At 43.2% G+C, this 17,814-nt stretch overlaps 1 protein-coding gene across 3 annotated transcripts in view; it reads left to right on the top strand.

Moving 5' to 3' along the window:
- CACHD1 (cache domain containing 1) overlaps window positions 1-17,814 on the top strand; it is a 271,565-nt gene that overhangs the window by 179,278 nt on the left and 74,473 nt on the right. For all 3 annotated transcript variants that reach the window (XM_029617727.1, XM_029617728.1, XM_029617730.1), the window contains 3 exons: window positions 6,613-6,739; window positions 12,498-12,642; window positions 15,596-15,812. In XM_029617727.1, coding sequence (XP_029473587.1) covers window positions 6,613-6,739; window positions 12,498-12,642; window positions 15,596-15,812 — 489 coding nt within the window. The remainder of the gene's footprint in view (window positions 1-6,612; window positions 6,740-12,497; window positions 12,643-15,595; window positions 15,813-17,814) is intronic.

Below are 17,814 nucleotides of genomic sequence, written 5' to 3'. Positions count from 1 at the left end.
GGGTCTGACGGATCGCTGCCACGCACGCTGAGTAAAGTGCCACCAGAACCCCCCCCCCCCCCCCCCCCCCCCTAGGCAGCTGGGTACTTCACCTAGCAGGAAATCCGGGCTGCTTCTTGTCAATTCGTGTGTTTGTTTTGTTTTTTCCCCTGAAATATCGCTAGGCATAAGGATTATTATTTCAGGGCAAGACAGCAGCTGTGATTCCTGTTATCAGGAGCAGCGTGATGGTATGGAAGAAAATCACTGTATTTCTCAGCTGTGCAGAATAACTGACTGCTGAGAATGGAAGCTCTCATCCGTTTCCAAGGATTTAGCCTTTCCTGTATCAGTCACTATGCCAAAACAAATACTCTGCTAGTAGAAGTCCCTGTGGAAAAGGGGTAAAATGTCATCCAAACATATACTCTCACTCCCCCAACACCTATTTTCTGTTTCACAAACACAGAAGGTGGGTACAGGGTGCAGTTGATAAGACTACGTGGGCTGTGAGTGCGCATCTTCCAACGCCATAGCACATGTGCATGGCTGCTTTAAGCACCGTGTAGGACATCCAGACCATGACAATAGCCATCGAAAGTGTTTCCCTTAATTCCCATTCCCATGGCACGGTTCTACAGGGGAAAGCGTCAGATAAACCCGAGGATCACAAATCAATCAATCAGATGCCCCTCAAAGTCCCAGGAAATGGGCATTTTTGAGCATAACTGTCTGGCGACCAACAGGCAGACCTAGCCATCATTACCATTTACGATAGAGATCCAAGGAACCATAGGCGAAACTTTGTATCTGCCTGGGTATAATATCCCACTTTTCAATCCTCTTCGCCCTCATGCAACTCTGAAGCATCATAAGAACATAAGAACATGCCATACTGGATCAGACCAAGAGTCCATCAAGTCCAGCATCCTGTTCCCAACAGTGGCCAATCCAGGCCATAAGAACCTGGCAAGTACCCAAAAACTAAGTCTATTCCATGTTACTGCTGCTAGTAATAGCAGTGGCTATTTTCTAAGCAACTTAATAGCAGGTAATGGACTTCTCCTCCAAGAACTTATCCAATCCTTTTTTAAACACAGCTACACTAAGGGGCCGATTTTAAATTTTATGCACGTGGAGTACATTTGTGCGCGCTACCTGGCGCGCACAAATGTACACCCGATTTTATAACATGCGCGTGCATGTAATAAAATCCGGGGTTGGGGTGCACAAGGGGGTACACACTTGTGCACCTTGCGCGCGCTGAGCCCAAGGAGAGCCCCAATGGCTTTCCCTGTTCCCTCTAAGGCCGCTCCAAAATCGGAGTGGCCTTGGAGGGAACTGTTTTTTTTATTTTTTTTCCCCCCACCTTTCCCTCCCTTCCCCTATCTAACCCACCCCCCGACCCTACCTAAATTCCCCCCCCCCCAACCTTATTTGATGGAGTTACGCCTGCCAGCTGCTGGCGCGCCAACGCTGTGCCAGAGGACTTGGGAACTCCCTCACAGGCTTTCTGCTTCGGATATATTTTAAAAAGTTTTTACTGTGAGTTTTTGCCTCTACGGCCAACTTCTTTTCAAATTCTCTCTTAGCCTGTCTTCTCAATGTCTTACATTTAACTTGCCAACGCTTATGCATTATCCTATTTTCTTCTGTTGGATCCTTCTTCCAATTTTTGAGTGAAGATCTTTTGGCTAAAATAGCTTCTTTCACCTCCCCTTTTAACCATGCCGGTAATCGTTTTGCCTTCTTTCCACCTTTCTTAATGTGTGGAATACATCTGGACTGTGCTTCTAGGATGGTAATTTTTAACAATGACCACACCTCTTGCACACTTTTTACCTTTGTAGCTGCTCCTTTCAGTTTTTTCCTAACTATTTTTCTCATTTTATCAAAGTATCCCTTTTGAAAGTTTAGCACGAGAGCCGTGGATTTGCTTACTGTCCCCCTTCCAGTCTTTAATTCAAATTTGATCATATTATGATCACTATTGCCAAGCGGCCCCACCACCGTTACCTCTCTCACCAAATCCTGTTCTCCACTGAGAATTAGATCTAAAATTGCTCCCTCTCTCGTCGGTTCCTGAACCAGTTGCTCCATGAAAATGTCATTTATTCCATCCAGGAATGTTATCTCTCTAGCGGGTCCCGATGATACATTTACCCAGTCAATACTGGGGTAATTGAAATCTCCCATTATTACCGCACTACCAATTTGGTTAGCTTCCCTAATTTCTTTTAGCATTTCACTGTCTGTCTCACCATCTTGACCAGCTGGAAGGTAGAATACTCCTATCACTATAGTCTTCCCCAACATACAAGGGATTTCTACCCATAAAGATTTGTTTGTGCATTTAGTCTCATCCAGGATGATTATCCTGTTGGACTCTATACCATCCCAGACATAAAGCGCCACACCGCCTCCCGGGTGCTCCTCTCTGTCATTGCGATATAATTTGTACCCCAGTATAGCACTGTCCCATTGGTTATCCTCCTTCCACCATGTCTCTGAGATGCCAATTAAGTCTGTCATCATTCACTGCTATACATTCTAATTCTCCCATCTTACTTCTTAGACTTCTGGCATTAGCATACAAACATTTCAGAGTTTGTTTTTTTGTTTGTATTTTCATTCTGCTTTTTAATTGATAGGGATAAGTTAGAATTTTTTAGCTCAGGTGAGTTTTTAGTTACAGGCACTTGGACTACTTTTTTTTTTATTATTGGAACCTCACTGTCGGGATGCCCTAATTCTAATGAATCATTAGTATCCTTTGAAGATACCTCTCTCCGAACCATGCGTTGCTGAGCGATTGTCGTAGCAGCAATGCTTTCCCTGAGGAGCATGGATTGCCATTCTTTTTTCTGGTACCCCTCTTCAGTCAGGCATCGCTGCTGAGTTATGGCTGAGACTTCCTCCCACGAGCTGTGAATGCTGCTGTCTCATGTACGCATGCTGCTGTTTGATAAGCACAAAATTAATATATTTAAGAGTCCCATGGAAATATCGATAAGACTGTGCACTTAACAGAGTAACTGTGTAAATGACTGGGGCTCATGCACAACTCTGCTAACTGCTTGAACATTTTGTTGAAAATAGAACCCAAAGATCCTTAATTGATAAAAGTATCCCCTCCCCCTCCTCCATAGGCACAGAATGGGAAAGAATCATTTTTGAGTAAGGTCCTTGGCGTCTTCAGTTCCTTGCATGTCATTTCTGTGTCTCTTCTGCAGCTCCGTGCATAATGACAACACTGCATTCCGTGCATCATGGGACACTTAATCCCCTCTGATGCTTGCTTCATTGCATGGTTTTTTGGTTTTTTTTGTTTGTTTGTTTTAATTAATACATTTTGACAAACAACTTATCAGAAAACGATCCACATCTGAGCATTTTAAAATGGAGGCCTTTTTCTTACATTCTCTCTGTAATTTTGCGAGACAAATAAAAAAAAAAAAAAAACAAAACAAAAACTGTTTAATGTAAACTTAGCTGGATGTCATTGTCTTATTAGCTGTCACTGAGCCTGAAATTATTTGTATGCTGAGCATGCTGCAGCAAATACGGCTCTCTGTTGCTGGACTGCACAGTATGAGAGCCTCGAGCAACGTGCTTACCCTAGCTAGTAAAGAGCCACGCCGAGCCCCTTGATTCTTTCCAGGTCTTGTAAGGGCAGAGTTGTCTAGGCTCTGGAGAAAAAGCAAGGAAAATCTCTGAGAGTGTATGGATTGCTTTTACAAAAAGATACCTTGCTTTTATGGTTTAGTTTTTGTAAGATTTTAAAGGATATTCCATGCTTCCAAGCTTAGAAATGTTGGAGTGGAAACAACTGGATACAAAGGGGCAGATTTTCAAAGGCTTACGCGCGTAACCCCCGAAAACCTGCCCCTGCGTGCGCCGAGCCTATCTTGCATAGGCTCGGCAGCACACGCAAGTCCCGGGTCGCGCGCATGTTCCAGGGCTTTGAAAAAGGGGCGTTCCGGGGGCGGGGCCATGGGCGGGGCGCCGGTCCGGGGGCGGGGCCAAGGCCTCCTCCGTTGCTGCACGCGCATGTTATAAAATCGGGCGTAGATTTGTTCACGCCGGGTTGCGTGAACAAATCTACGCCTGCGCGTATGTCTGAAAATCTACCCCAAAGAGTATTGGAAAAGACCACGGATTGAATAAGACCTGCGACAGCACAACAGGCAGAGGCACAAATGGGTGGACTGGGATGGACCAAGTGGTCCTTTTCTGCCGTCATTTTATATATTTCTAGACTGAACCTTGTATCAGCAGAAGGGATGAAAGGATTAAACTGTTCTCTTGGAAGCAGTCTCAGTAGTAAAACAGGGATGTTAGTAGATGAGGATGGCTTGGTCCACCCGGTCTGCCCATCTGTCTCTGGCCTTCTCTTTCCCTTGTCCTGCCATTAAAAGTCCCTTTGAGTCTGGCCTGAGCATGCTTGAATTCTACTATACATAACCTCAGCCAGTATTGGATTCTGAAACTCATGATCCGAAATCATAGAAAAGCCAATCAAGGGGACTAGTGAAATTGGACTGACAAAAGTCCCCCAAGCTTTGAGCTCCGCTTCATGGGAAATTTATTTTGTTGTTGCATTCACATATAAGTTACTAATTGAAGATGAGTCTCCTTTGCGTGCCCTAGCAGCTGTGCCTTTTTCAATATTAAATATCCATTCAAGCTTTGAGCTCCGCTTCATTGACTGTGTTTTAAATTCAGATTATGGCGGACCACACTTTTGTGAGTGCATACTGCTATGTCATTTTCAAAGGAGTAAATATTAAAAAAAAAAAGTTCATCGATCATGAAACGAGTATCTTCCAGGAAGTGGTACTATGCCCCTGATCTGGAGTAGCCTGGTAGGTACGGCAGTAGACTGCGAACCAAGGAAACTGGAGTTCAGATCCCACTGCCACTCCTTGTGACCTTGGGCAAGTCACTTCGCCCTCCATTGCCTCAGGTACAGACTCAGATTGTGAGCCCACTGGGGACTGGGAAGTACTTACAGTACCTGAATGTTACCCGCTTTGAAGTGGCTGAAAGGTGGGATATAAATCAAATAATAAAAGAATTTGGGATCCCAACTGCTCGGCTGCATGAAGTGAATCAGCGCAGAGTAAGGGGAGATAGCTGAGCATATAGAACCTGGAAGAAGCACCGGAAGCTTCTAGGGACAAATAATTTTATTCAACAGTTGTCTGTTCCTTATAAAAATGTTGTTGTGCTGTAGGTCGGTCTAGTTGAATTTTGTGTTAATTGGTGGCATGAATGCATCGGGTCATGCTGGTTGGGTAACAGAAATACCAGGCCGATTTGTTATGCTTTCCTCGTTCAGGGTGATAAGAGCCTGCTTATACCACCAAAAAACATCAATCTCAGAATGCATTCTTCTAAGCTGCTGACAAATTTCACATTTGTTGGTGCATTGTAAGCTCACTTTTACTGTAAGTATTTATTGAGCGACAGGCATCTTCTGCTTTTGTGCAGGGGGGTTGGCACAAAGTATACTTTAATAGTCTGATTGGAGCCATACACTCTGATGCTTTATAATTCAACTTTCCTTACAGTTTCATTGAGGACCATGGGGTGACTTCTTCACTTGCTTGCAGGCCATATAAAGAGTGGTGCTATGTGTGTTTTTGTTTTGCTTTACACAGCTATACAGTGTCTCCTTTGTATTCGCTTGCCTTTTTTTTTTTTTTCCTTCTGTATCTGGGCCATTGAAATAGGCCACAGGGTAAGGCTTCCCAAACCCATCCTGGTTGACCCCGCAGCCAGATGGCTTTTTCAGAATATGCACAGTGAATATATGCATGTGTTAGAAACCCAGTATATGCTATTCGTACTGGAGATCCCGAAAGCCCGACTGGCTTGTGGGGTCAGCAGTGCCGGTTTGAGCAGCCTCTGCCACAGACTGTTTGGAATCCTCCGCCTCTGCGCACTGATAGCAGCCTGGATTCCCCCCTCTGGGAGGTTCTGACCCAGCTGATGGGCAGAAGCAGCATATTGGAATCTAACCCAGGTCTCCGGTGTAGCCTAGAGATTTGGACCTTGTGTGTAACTTTTTTTTTTTTTTTTTAAAGATAACTTGGATAGTCATTTTAATCTTTCATTTTTCAGTAACTAAATATTATTTGAGAAAGCCACAAAGTAAGTAAATTTTAATTTCAGCGGTTCAAAAATGTTATAAAGTGTGGGAATATTAATTATTGTTTGTTTATTTGGGCATCTTTCTAAACATTTGAAGAAAAGAGTGTCTAGTGAAACGGTATATGTATATTGTTTACATCACATAGATTCCAGATTAACCTGGATCTTTTGATTTTAGTGTTTCTGCTTGCCGATTTTTGAGCTTTGAAATTTTAAGCTGCTTTTTAAGGCTTTATTTGTTCAAAATAAAACTATATTATTACGTATTTGGAGCTTAAAAAAAAAAAAATCCCTCTCATGACAAAGAAATCAGTCAAAATATTTTAGTAGTGTTCAAGCAAGTGCAGTGACGCTCCTCATGCTAAGCCTGTTTGTACAGGAGGAATGCCTAGGAAGCCATGCATGGAAACGCACCTGTGCTTACCTTTCTGTCTTAAATCTTTTTCATCCCCCTTCTTTTTTTTCTTCAAATCCTAGTTCTTGCTGACAACCTGAAATCCAACCCAGGAATTAAGTGGCAGTACTTCAGCTCAGAAGAAGGCATTTTTACAGTGTTCCCAGCCCACAAGTTCCGCTGTAAAGGAAGCTACGAACACCGCAGCAGGTATGGTTGGACTTGCCTGCATGGGCAGGATGCGCCAGGCTTCTCTCCTCCAAAACGGTTTCATCCTAAAGAAACAGAGCACCTACTGCTCCCTGCTGAGCCACTCCCGAGATTATGACCCGGAGTAACCTGGGGCGTCTCTGTGCTGAGCGCCGTTGGAGCGCCATGCAGCCATTATACAGACAACTTGTGGTGGGCCTTTTGAAACCAAGTGAGTCCATAATGGGGGGTGGGAGCACATCATTTGTTCCAAAAAGTGAAAAAAATGTAAGAAAATGTATTGGGGGGTAAAATAAGCAGCACAGAGAGAACAGTAGATGCAAAAACAGGCAGTGACCAAAATTAAATGCACTCCCCCACCAACAAACAAACAAACAAACACACATACACACACATTCTTTTTTTTTTTTTTAACATTTTATTTACAAATTTCAAAATATTGCAAAGAACAAACTTTGCACTGCAACTTCAGAGGATTACAAAAGGAAAACACAATTCACAAAATACACCTACAGGAAAATAATTTTTGTTCCTCTAATATAGGCCTTCCAACCTAAAAGGAGGAGGGGAGAAATAACAAGGAGAAATGAAAGAAGATACATTGCTAAGAGAAGGCCATAACATGAAATCCAACACACCCTCTTTTGTTTTAAAGTTCTTTAATTAATATCTATTTCTACATCACAATTTCACCACATTTGGATACTGTAAATAGCCTTTCTCATGCACTTGGCCCTTTGAATTGAAATTCATTCTACCTTTATGCTGATGATGTACAGATCATCATTCCCATTCACAACTCCATATCTGACGCCCTCGAGCACTGGGAAAAGTGCCTTGCAGCCATCAACGCCCTCCTCACCAACCTTCAGCTTGCTCTCAACACCAACAAAACGGAACTCCTTCACATCTCCTCGCACCCCCCTGACCTCCTACCTAACGACCCTAAACTTAACCTCCTCACAGCTCAACCCTCCGTTAGAGACCTCGGAGTCCTTCTTGATCCCAACCTAAGTATGAAACCTCACATCAACTCCATCCTCAAAACTGGCTTCTTCAAGCTAAATGTACTAAAGAAACTCAGACCCCTGCTCTACGCCCATGACCTCCGCACAGTGATCCAAGCTACCCTCACCTCCAAACTAGATTACTGTAATGCCCTCCTCTTAGGGCTCCCATTGTCTTCTATCAAACCCCTTCAACTTCTGCAAAATGCTACTGCAAGACTATGAAAGGGTTAAAGGAGAATGCTGTATAAGAAATGTAGGTACAGGTATGATGACTCTCTTCCCCAAAGAGCTTAAAGTCCAAGTGGCCATCTGAGATAAAGGTCGATGAAGCGGCTTGCTCGAGACCCCTAGCGGGATTAAACTCGAATCACCTGGTATCCAGGTCAGCTCCCCCAGCTAGGGTTACCTGGTTAAGGAATTACATCCTGAAACATTCAGCCCCTTTGTTTTGCTCAGGCAGTTTCCCCAAGGAAACCAGCTTGCCTGAACAATGCACCCCCCTTCCCCCTAGTACCTATTTAAAATTTAGACATGAGCTTCTGTAAGTACCTGAATGTAAAATCCGCTCTGAAGCATCGAAAAGCGGAATACGAATCAAATAAATAAATAGGTGGACTGAGGAGAGGTATTTCCAGGGCACAGGAAGAGATGATGGATTTGGGAAGCAGTGCTCGGAGATTGGATTTTCAGATCTACGTGGGGTGTTTTCCTGGCAAATGTTTTGGGCCCGCGGTAAAATGTAGATGCGAAAGTTCATGGGTACTTTTTTTTTTTTTTTTTTTGTACCCACACACCTTGTAGACAAGGATCTTCCCTTTAAAAAATTAGCTACAAGGTCTATGAGCACTTACTCTGCAGCTACACCAGCCTTCTGAAATTTGCATCTCCCCCCCCCACCCCCTGTTATGAAGCAGTCTGCAAAACAAAAATCTATGAGCACTGCGTGTCTTTCTAAAACTCATCAAAGATTAACTAATTAAAAAAAAAAAAATAGTGCACAACTTTGAGAGTCAAACAGAAAGATGACCCTGTTCAAGTGATGGTGACCCATGCAGTAGAGATCAAATTAGCGACAGATAATCCTGCCAGTATTTCCAATACAGTATAGTACAGCCATAGGGTCAAATAGCTATGAAATTGGAAACATATTTGCTATCTGCAGTATCTCCCTTTTATTCTGCGTATCTTCCCTTGTAAGAAGATAGTTATCACTGGTACATCCCTGACAGAAATCCATGCCTGCAGTAGGTCTGCTGAATGCTTGAGGTTTTGTAAGGGCAGGAAGGGAACAAGGGGACGCAACACCTGCTGACAATCATTTTTAGTTGTGTTTGTGCCAGCACACTGCTCTGAAATAGAGGAAAAAATATTAAGAGGTTAAATAACATGGTCACCGTAGCAGTGGTGAAATTAAGACCCAGTTCCCCAGGTTCCAGGCAATGATGCATTCTGTGCTAGAAAAAGGCGTCATCCAGATAATGTTGGTCTGGGTGATCTGCTATTTCATCTTGCTCTCGCCTCTCATTACCCAACCATTGGTAAACTCCTACCCATAGCAGGATTGTTTGTCTTATGGTTAGAATAAAAATCTGCTATTAGTTTGAGCCTTTGAGCTTTTTCTTTTTGGTATGTTTTGTTTTATGTTGTTTGTTTGTTTTATGTTTACTTTGTAATCCGCCTAGCATGACACAGTCACTATAGGCAGAATAGAAATACTTTAAATAGATAAACAAATATCCCAGTGCCAGCACCTCAGCAGGTAACCCTTTTGTGGACAATTACAATGCAGAAATCGATAGCGAAGTCCAGTGCTGTTGGTTCTAGACCCGAGAATAGACTGTCTCCCTTTTTAACTTTCTTGCTCAAGATCTTTTCCTAACTTGTTCCATCTTTCAAATCCTAGACAGAAAACCCAGCAAATCTCAGATGTCACATATGTTGCTACACTGAATTTTTCAAACACTGTAGTCTTGCTGGGAAAATGTGTATTTGATGTGTCATATTGTAAACATGAAGCTGGATTTTGAGTCATTTATAGAATGTCTAATATTATATAAACATCTTTTAAAGGAAATCAGCAAACTAGTTGGGTAGAGAGGATACAAGATGATAATATCTGCTCATGTGAAAATGTAATATTTGTGCATATTAAAATCTGAACAGCTGAAGAGTCTTCATTGGCCATGACTGTTTTAAATTACATGCCAGGGCAATAATGCAAAAGCTTATCTTGGCAGGAGACCAAGGCTTATAATTATGAGCCAAGTCTACTGTGCTAATGAAATTGTATATGGTTCACACAGGGTTGGGTTTTTTTTAACTTACCATTGAAGTAACAATATACCTGTACTACATATAATTTTCAGTGCACTTACCATTCAGAAAAGTTATAAATAAATAAAAAGAGAAATGATGATTATTCAAGATATTTTCAGGGCTGTGCCTTATTTATTTATTTTTTTACTCTGCCGTTTCCTATTCCTCCTACTCTTTCGGTTTTCAGCTCAGTCAGGTTCAGCACCATAAGCCTTTATTCACTTCTACCTAGGGGTTTTTCTTCTATTTTTGTATCCCCCCCTTTCGGTCACCGCAGCGATGGTCCTTAGCCAGGGGCCACAAGCTGCGACTCCCTCTGGAACCTGGCTAACGTGGACCCAGAGTCTGTTCGCCCCATGTCGCTGTTTGGTGATAGACGAGAACTCCTTCCCTCCCCCACCCCACACGAGGGACGGTGAAACTGCCTCCCCACCATCCCCCCGACTCCAGAATCAAAACCAAATATCCCAGTTCGGCAGGGCACAGCTCTGGCCACTGGACCACCTCAGCTCCTACTTTTGAAGAATTTTGCCTTTGGCAGGTAATGGCAGAAGCACTTTTAAGAAATTGCTCGCCGTTCTCCAGATTCTCTTTGTGGATGCTTTTACTGTCGCGTTTGGCTTTCAGAAGTTGCTGCCGATAGCCTTGCGCGGGCACGCTGCTTACTTTGTGACATAAGGAGCGTCAGTGCAGGGATACAGCCGAATCATTAACACAAGTCACGTAAATATAATAATCTGGGAGATCCTTTCACAAGCAGCTTATCAACGGGGAAGGGATGGAGAAAGACCCAGGAAATAAGAGGATAGAGCAGCAGTTGCTGGAGTGGTCTTATGGCTGATCAGAAGAGCAGAGGTGGGTTTTAAACATGCTGGTGGAAGGGCCTGTCTGAAGAATTGCATCTTCAGGCTGGATGTCATGGAAGTGCTGTCATCACGGACATCATGTAAAGAGCAAGTTATCTAATGAGAAGAAGTTGATGGCACAACTCTGAGCGAATACCTAAGGGCCTGATTCACTTCGGGGGTTTTTTTTTCCTAACTCTTCATCTATGGGGAAAAGACATTGATGAATCGGGTCCTTAGCAGCAATATACATTTTTATGTAGAATTGTCTATCCTTTGGAAAAAAAAATAAACTTTTTTTTTTTTAGTATAGAAATCATAACTGTAAGGAAGTTGGCACACACAGTTATGTAATATAAAGTCCCTGGACCATAGGAATGCCTTCATGTATAAGACAGTGTAAATAGGTGAAACTTTCTGTTAAAGGGACATTGCTGAGGCTAATCCAAAAGGGAATTTGAAAATCTCTAAAAAGTTAAGATTTTTTTTTTTTTGTCGTCATTGTTTATTTCCCATGCATTTCTTTAAGCCTTTTAATGAAAATTGGAAAGTATTTGCACCCGTGTTATAGCAAACAAAATGACTGCATCTTTTTCCACAACTGCTTGAGGTGGCAGCAAACATATGCAAACTGAATCAACAGGTTCTCTGCATCAGCTGAGCGGGAACAGGATCAGGTGGACTGGGCCGATGCAGAATCAGCGGGACTGAATTTGCAGATCTTTGCTGCTAAACCACAGTTGTAATCAAGCCAGTCATTCCCAATTACTTAACGCAATAGTCCACTAACTAATGTTTTGAAAGGGTAACAGTTTAGAGGGGGTTATCCACCGTTTTCATGATTTTTTTTTTTTTATAGGTGCATATATAAATACTGTTTATTTCCTTGCGCTGGCCATGAAAATCGGAGGCATTTTGCCACCCTCCGCAGTATCGTAATTCCTCTCCTGTGCAACCTCCGGTGCTGCCCTTCCACCCCCCACTTCCCCCCTTCTGTCATTACCAATGCAGCAGGGGTGATCCTGGGCCTCACTGCTCGCTGCATGTGGCAGCTTTTCCCTCCACCCCCACTTTCCCTGCCCGGTCTGCGCCTGGGAACAGTGAGACCCAGTGCATAGCTCGTGCTGTTCCGTGGCAGCCGCACCTCTTTCTGCTCCCACACAGGCTACCATTTTAAGTAGGGAAGCCCACGTGGGAGGAGGCGGGACCCGCCACAGAGCCCTATAAGCAATACCGTGGTGCAGCAGGAGGGACGCTGGGCACGGATAACTTTGGGACTCGGGTTCGTCCCGCTACAGAGCGGGCAGAGGGAGGAAGGGGGCAGCAACTGTGGAGGTTCAGGGATAAGGGGGAGGAACAATTTATTTATTTTATTTTTTTTTGCTTCTCTAGGCAGCCACCTATGCTGCCTAATGGGTAACGTCAGCCCTGCATATTTCTTATATAAATGTTTTGAGAAAAAAAAAGCACATATTTTAATAGAAATGAATGATCCAAGAGCAGAAATACTCCTATTACCTTAAACAATTAAAAAAAATGCCTTCAACTAATGTGATTTTAAGATATGCTTCTCCCATATCATTTCAGGCCAGTCTACGTGTCCACTGTTAGGCCCCAGTCCAAGCATATGGTTGTTATCGTGGACCACGGTGCGTCGGTCACAGAGACACAACTTCAGATTGCCAAAGATGCAGCGCAGGTCATTTTGCATTCTATTGATGAACATGACAAGGTGAGCTCTTAAACAGAAGGGGGTTTGCATGTCTTACAAACCGTATTCCTCAGTGCAGCTATTTATTTCCATTTTTTTTAATGTGTCTCCGAGAACTTGAGGAGCATTTTTCAGACTCCTCCCCCACCTGGTTGCAGAACCTGTGTGCACTCTATGCCCTGCGGGCCTTGCACCTAATTTTGAAAGGGAAAGTGCACGGGAGCTTTCCCTTTGAAAACTGTCCCGCGGACTTAGCACTTGCTTTTTTTGTGCAGATGAAAATTTCAGTGTGAAAGAATGCGCAGGGGTTTGAAAATACAATCTGCGCACATTATTTTCACTGACCTAGACACACTTCCAGGGCTACTTTGAAAGGAACTGAAGGAGGGTGATTTTAAGTAAAGTCAGATAATGGCTTTGAAAATTGTCCTCTTTCAGGGTGGGGGAAATTTTATTAATTTGCGCATAAGATAGCCAGTAAATAAGTGCATAAGAGAGCCAGTAAATAAGTGCATAAGATACACTAATTTTCAGTGCGGACTTACATGCATAAGTCTGCTGGGGGATTCATCCTCAGTTTCAGCTGTTCCAAGCAGGCTGAAGGCTCTGTCTTGTTCAGTAAGTCCCTACTGGATCAGCCGTGAGTTATTCACTTGAGGTTGAGATATGCAATCTAGCAGTCTGCCTCCTTGTGTTCTTCACTCCTCCTGACTTCCAGTTGCAATGTTGAGGGGAGGGGAAGAAAAGCGTGGGCATTCCTGGTACATCTTAGTGTGTATACCTGCAGGGATAGATACACCACTTTTTCCCCTTAATTTTTGTCAACTTCTGTTTAGTACTGCCTTTAGCTTTTCTCACTTCTCTAGGATGTCCAAAGTGCCTTCCTGCTCACCTGAACTATCCTGTAGACAGAATGGATAGCCCTGCCCGTGACAGGGTGCAGTGTGGGTGAGCTTCAGGCCTAATGCATCTCCCTGCTCGGGGGGTTTGGGCTATCGATCCCATTCAGGTATTGCCTTTCATCCCCTGAAACTCTTGATACTGTCCTGCGTGGTCACCTATGTCTGGTATTTTGGCACGTAGGGTCTGTCACAGACCCTGCCATTGTTGCTGATTTATTCTTCCAAGCGTTGCTTGGGTTTTTCTGCCCATTGTGCCTATCAGCCAAACATATTGGGCACGCTTCTGCAGATCCATTCTGTCCTTCAGATGCAAGTGGACCACGGTTTCTTTCTGGGGAGCTCTCAGGCCCCAGTTTGGTTTTTGGTTTTCTTGTAACACTGAAGGAAGCTATGCGGTCTTTGTCCAGGAATTCTCTTGTTTACATCTCTAGACTTTTTCCTATATCCAGGAGGTGCTAGACCTACTGTTGGTGTCAGGGTGTACTGATCCGAAACCCTGCTTGTAATGTTTTCTGTACAGTGGAATATATTTCTTGTTGGCACTCGCATCGCGCCTCCGCTGTGCATCAGGATTTTGTATCTCAGACTTTTCTATGGTTTTCTTTTTATAGAACCCAACTCTTTTTCCTGTCGAGACCCCTTTGTGAGTCTGCTGCCTCATAGGCAAGAATGAGGCAGGTAGTGCTTTCAGCACTGTGCGGTTTACTGCTTTGTCCTGCTCGGACAGCCTATAACTTGGGAATCGCTCATTTGTGAGGACTACCATCCTACTTATTCTCGGAGAAAGCAGAGTTGCTTATCTGTAACAGGTGTTCTCAGAGGACAGCAGGATGTTAGTCCTCACAAAACCCACCCGCTTCCCCTGGGAGTTTTTCTCCTTGTATGAGCTGTTGTCATGGACTGAGGGACTCTGCCTAGGGGGCAGAGTGATAACTACAGCTGCCCATGCTCTGTAGGGCATGTTTGAAAGTTCTAGAATCTTTGAGATCAATGTTCCAGACTGGGGCTCCATCCGATGATGTCACCCATGTGAGGATTAACATCTTGCTGTCCTCGGAGAACACCTGTTACAGGTAAGCAACTCTGCTTTCTGTCATCTTTATTCTAGTTCATTTTAGATTCAGTGCAGTCGTACGCCATGGCACTGAAATTATGTTTAGTGCAGAAAGCAGCAGGGACCGGTGTCTTAACGAACCATTAAGAACAATGGAAAGTAATCACAGAAGTTGGTACCGATTGGCACCCTTGTTAGCAGTCTCAGCAGAGGGGCCAAAGGTTGAGTAGGCATGGATAGAGAACTGTACTTAGGACCAGTTTCAGAGCAGGGTTCAGACACGTTGGCAGGACATTGTTTGGAACCCTGCATGTTCTGTGAATAAATGGAGGACTTTAGTCAATCTGTCGCCTATTACAAATTGCTAAAATTAACTAGAAACCTTTTTTTTAAGTGAGGAGGGGAAATGTTGACATGCTTTGTTTTCCTGAGGTTTAGTTCAACTTGTGCTTTTATTTGAACCTTTCCTTTAGATGAAGTCTCTTTTTCTTTAAATGCTTAATATATTTTACATTGAGATCCCTAGAGAATGCTTTGACTTTCTGCTGCTTTTAAACACACTAGCTGTTGCACGTGAGCAGACTAAAGCTGACTATTCATCTGAGACTGCAAAGGTTGCTGTCTGTCTTTCTACCTCCCCCTCCCCTTACTTGCCCTTAGTCTAATCCCTCTTATAGGTGATAGGATCATGCCTCAGGCATTGATTTTTCAGCGATTGCATTTCAGAGCCACACAAGTTTGAGGTATCCTTTATTAATGAATGTCTGCCCCCTGCTTGTTGGTAACTGTGGAAAACTTGGCATCTTAAAGATGAGTGTATGTGCAAAAGTTGATTTGGCCAACCATCTGAAATGATGATGTGAAATAAATGGAATCTATGTAATTGTGAAGAATTATTTCACTTGTGTTCTTTTGGCTAGTGGTAAATTATTTATTTTTTCCTTATTATGGCTGCTGGTTACCCTCTTTTTGCATACCATGATAGCCTTATCGTTGATTGTCATCTCTGCCCCCTCAGATTTCCATGTTGACTGTGGCAGACACAGTAAGAACCTGCTCTCTGGACCAGTGCTACAAGACATTTCTCTCTCCTGCCACCAGTGAGACCAAAAGGAAAATGTCCTCCTTCGTCAGCAGTATAAAATCTTCGGACAGCCCCACCCAGCATGCAGTGGGGTTTCAGAAAGCATTTCAGCTGATACGGAATACCAACAACAGCACCAAGCCCCAAGCAAGTAAGTCCTCTATTAAATAGATCCAAAACAATTGAAAATGCTTGCCTAAAGCAGAAAACATGAAAATGACTGAAATCTTCTGTTCCCTACCAGGGTGGAGTAAATGCTAAAAATCTGGAAAACACCAGCAGGGAAGAAGGCTTACAGCAAATCATTACCTCCCACCTTGCATCCTTACAGGCCTCTTTCTTAGTTTCACTACCAAGCCAGCTCCCTCCCCCTCCTGCTCCGCAATGAGCGAATTCTTTCTAATGCTAATTGGTAATCCGGTAGATTTCGTGGCTTCTGTGTTTTGCCTCGTTTTGGTTGGAGGGGTGTATGTGCCCTTCCAAACTGCACTTTTGTGTTTGATGAGAGGCAAGGCTAGCCTGAGAAATGCATCCTGAGAAAAAAAAAGATTGCTCAGATTGCAGCTTGCACCTCTTTTTTGTATATCCTGTGATGAGATGGAAATGGCACACAACAGATGCAAATTAGGCCTGTATTTTAAACTCTCTCCCCTTCTCCACCCTATCTCCTTTATGAATGAAGTGCTTAATGGCAGATTGGTTGTACACTGACTGAGTATTATATTGCACAATCAGGCCTTAAGGTGTTGCATCATCATTGACCAATGTATTATTGATGTGCAGAAATTCTACTGCAGTATTGCCTTTATGCTTTTCTTTCTTGATAAAAGTGCCATGCTGGGTCAGATCAAGCTCCTTCAAGCCCAGCATCCTGTCTCGGACTGTGGCCAGTCCGGATCACCAGTAACCCAGCAGATCATACAAAGTAGATTTATTTCTTGTTCCTCACTCATGGCAATAGCAATGGCTTTTCCTAGTCTATCTGGTTAATAATGTTTTATGGACTTTTCCTCCAAGAACTTGTCCAAGCCTCTTTTAAACCTCGCTATGCTAACTGCCTTGGTTATGTCCTCTGGCAAAATCTCCATAGCTTGATTGATCGTTGATTGAAAAAAAACAAAAACTTTTCTATCGCTGGTTGTTGGTTGCATGGCATGTCCTCTTGCTTTACAAGTATTTGAAAGGGTAAATAACCATCCTTTCTTTACCCGTTCTATATCCTTTCTTTACCCGTTCTAACCCACTCTTGATTCTATCAACTTCTATTATGTCCATTCTTGGCTGTTTCTTTTCCAAACTGAAGAACCCTAACCTGTTTAGCCTTTCTTCATACGGGACCTATTCCATCCCATTTATCTTTTTTTTTTTTTTGCTTTTTGGCATTTCAGAGTGGATTGCATTCAGACACTGTAAGTATTTCTCTATCCCTAATGGGCTCACAATCTAAGTTCGTAGAACTGAGGCAATGGAGAGTGAAATGACTCGCCCAAGCTCACAAGGAGCGGCGGTGGGATTTGAACCCGCTGCTCTAACCACTAGGCTATTCCACTTCTCTGCAACTTTTTGTCGCTCCACTATTTTACTGAGATGGGTGATCGGAGTTGCACACAATAACTCCATGGCTCAGTACAGAGCCAATTTTGTTATTCTGTTTTATTCTCAGTTCCTTTTTGGATCATTCACATTCTCACTCTTTTTTTGATTGATGCCGCACACTGAGCGGAGGATTTTAATGTATTATCCAAAAGGACTGCAAGGTCTTTTTCTTGTGTGGTGACTCCTAATATGGACCCCCAGCATTGTACATCTTCAGCTGAGATTATTTTTCCCTATGTTCATCACTTTGCATTTGTCCACATTAAATTTCATCTGCCACTCAGATGCCCGGTCTCCTGGGGGCTCACAAAGTACTTTTGCAGTTCCTCACAGTCTGCTGCTGTTTTATTAACTTAGAATAATTTTGTGTCATCTGATCACCTCACTCGTCATTCCTTTTTCCAGATCATTTATAAATAAATGATTGTCCCTGTGCTACTCTACTAATGACCTTTCTCCATTTGGAAAGCTTTCCATTTAGTCCTACCCTGTTTTCTGTCTTTTAAATAGTTGCTAATCCATAATCCTATCCCATGACTTTTTAATTTCCTAAAGAG

Source organism: Rhinatrema bivittatum, chromosome 10, assembly GCF_901001135.1.
Source record: "Rhinatrema bivittatum chromosome 10, aRhiBiv1.1, whole genome shotgun sequence".
NCBI lineage: Eukaryota > Metazoa > Chordata > Amphibia > Gymnophiona > Rhinatrematidae > Rhinatrema > Rhinatrema bivittatum.
The sequence above is the reverse complement of the archived record's forward strand: the minus strand, read 5'-3'. Positions and strand labels throughout refer to the sequence as shown.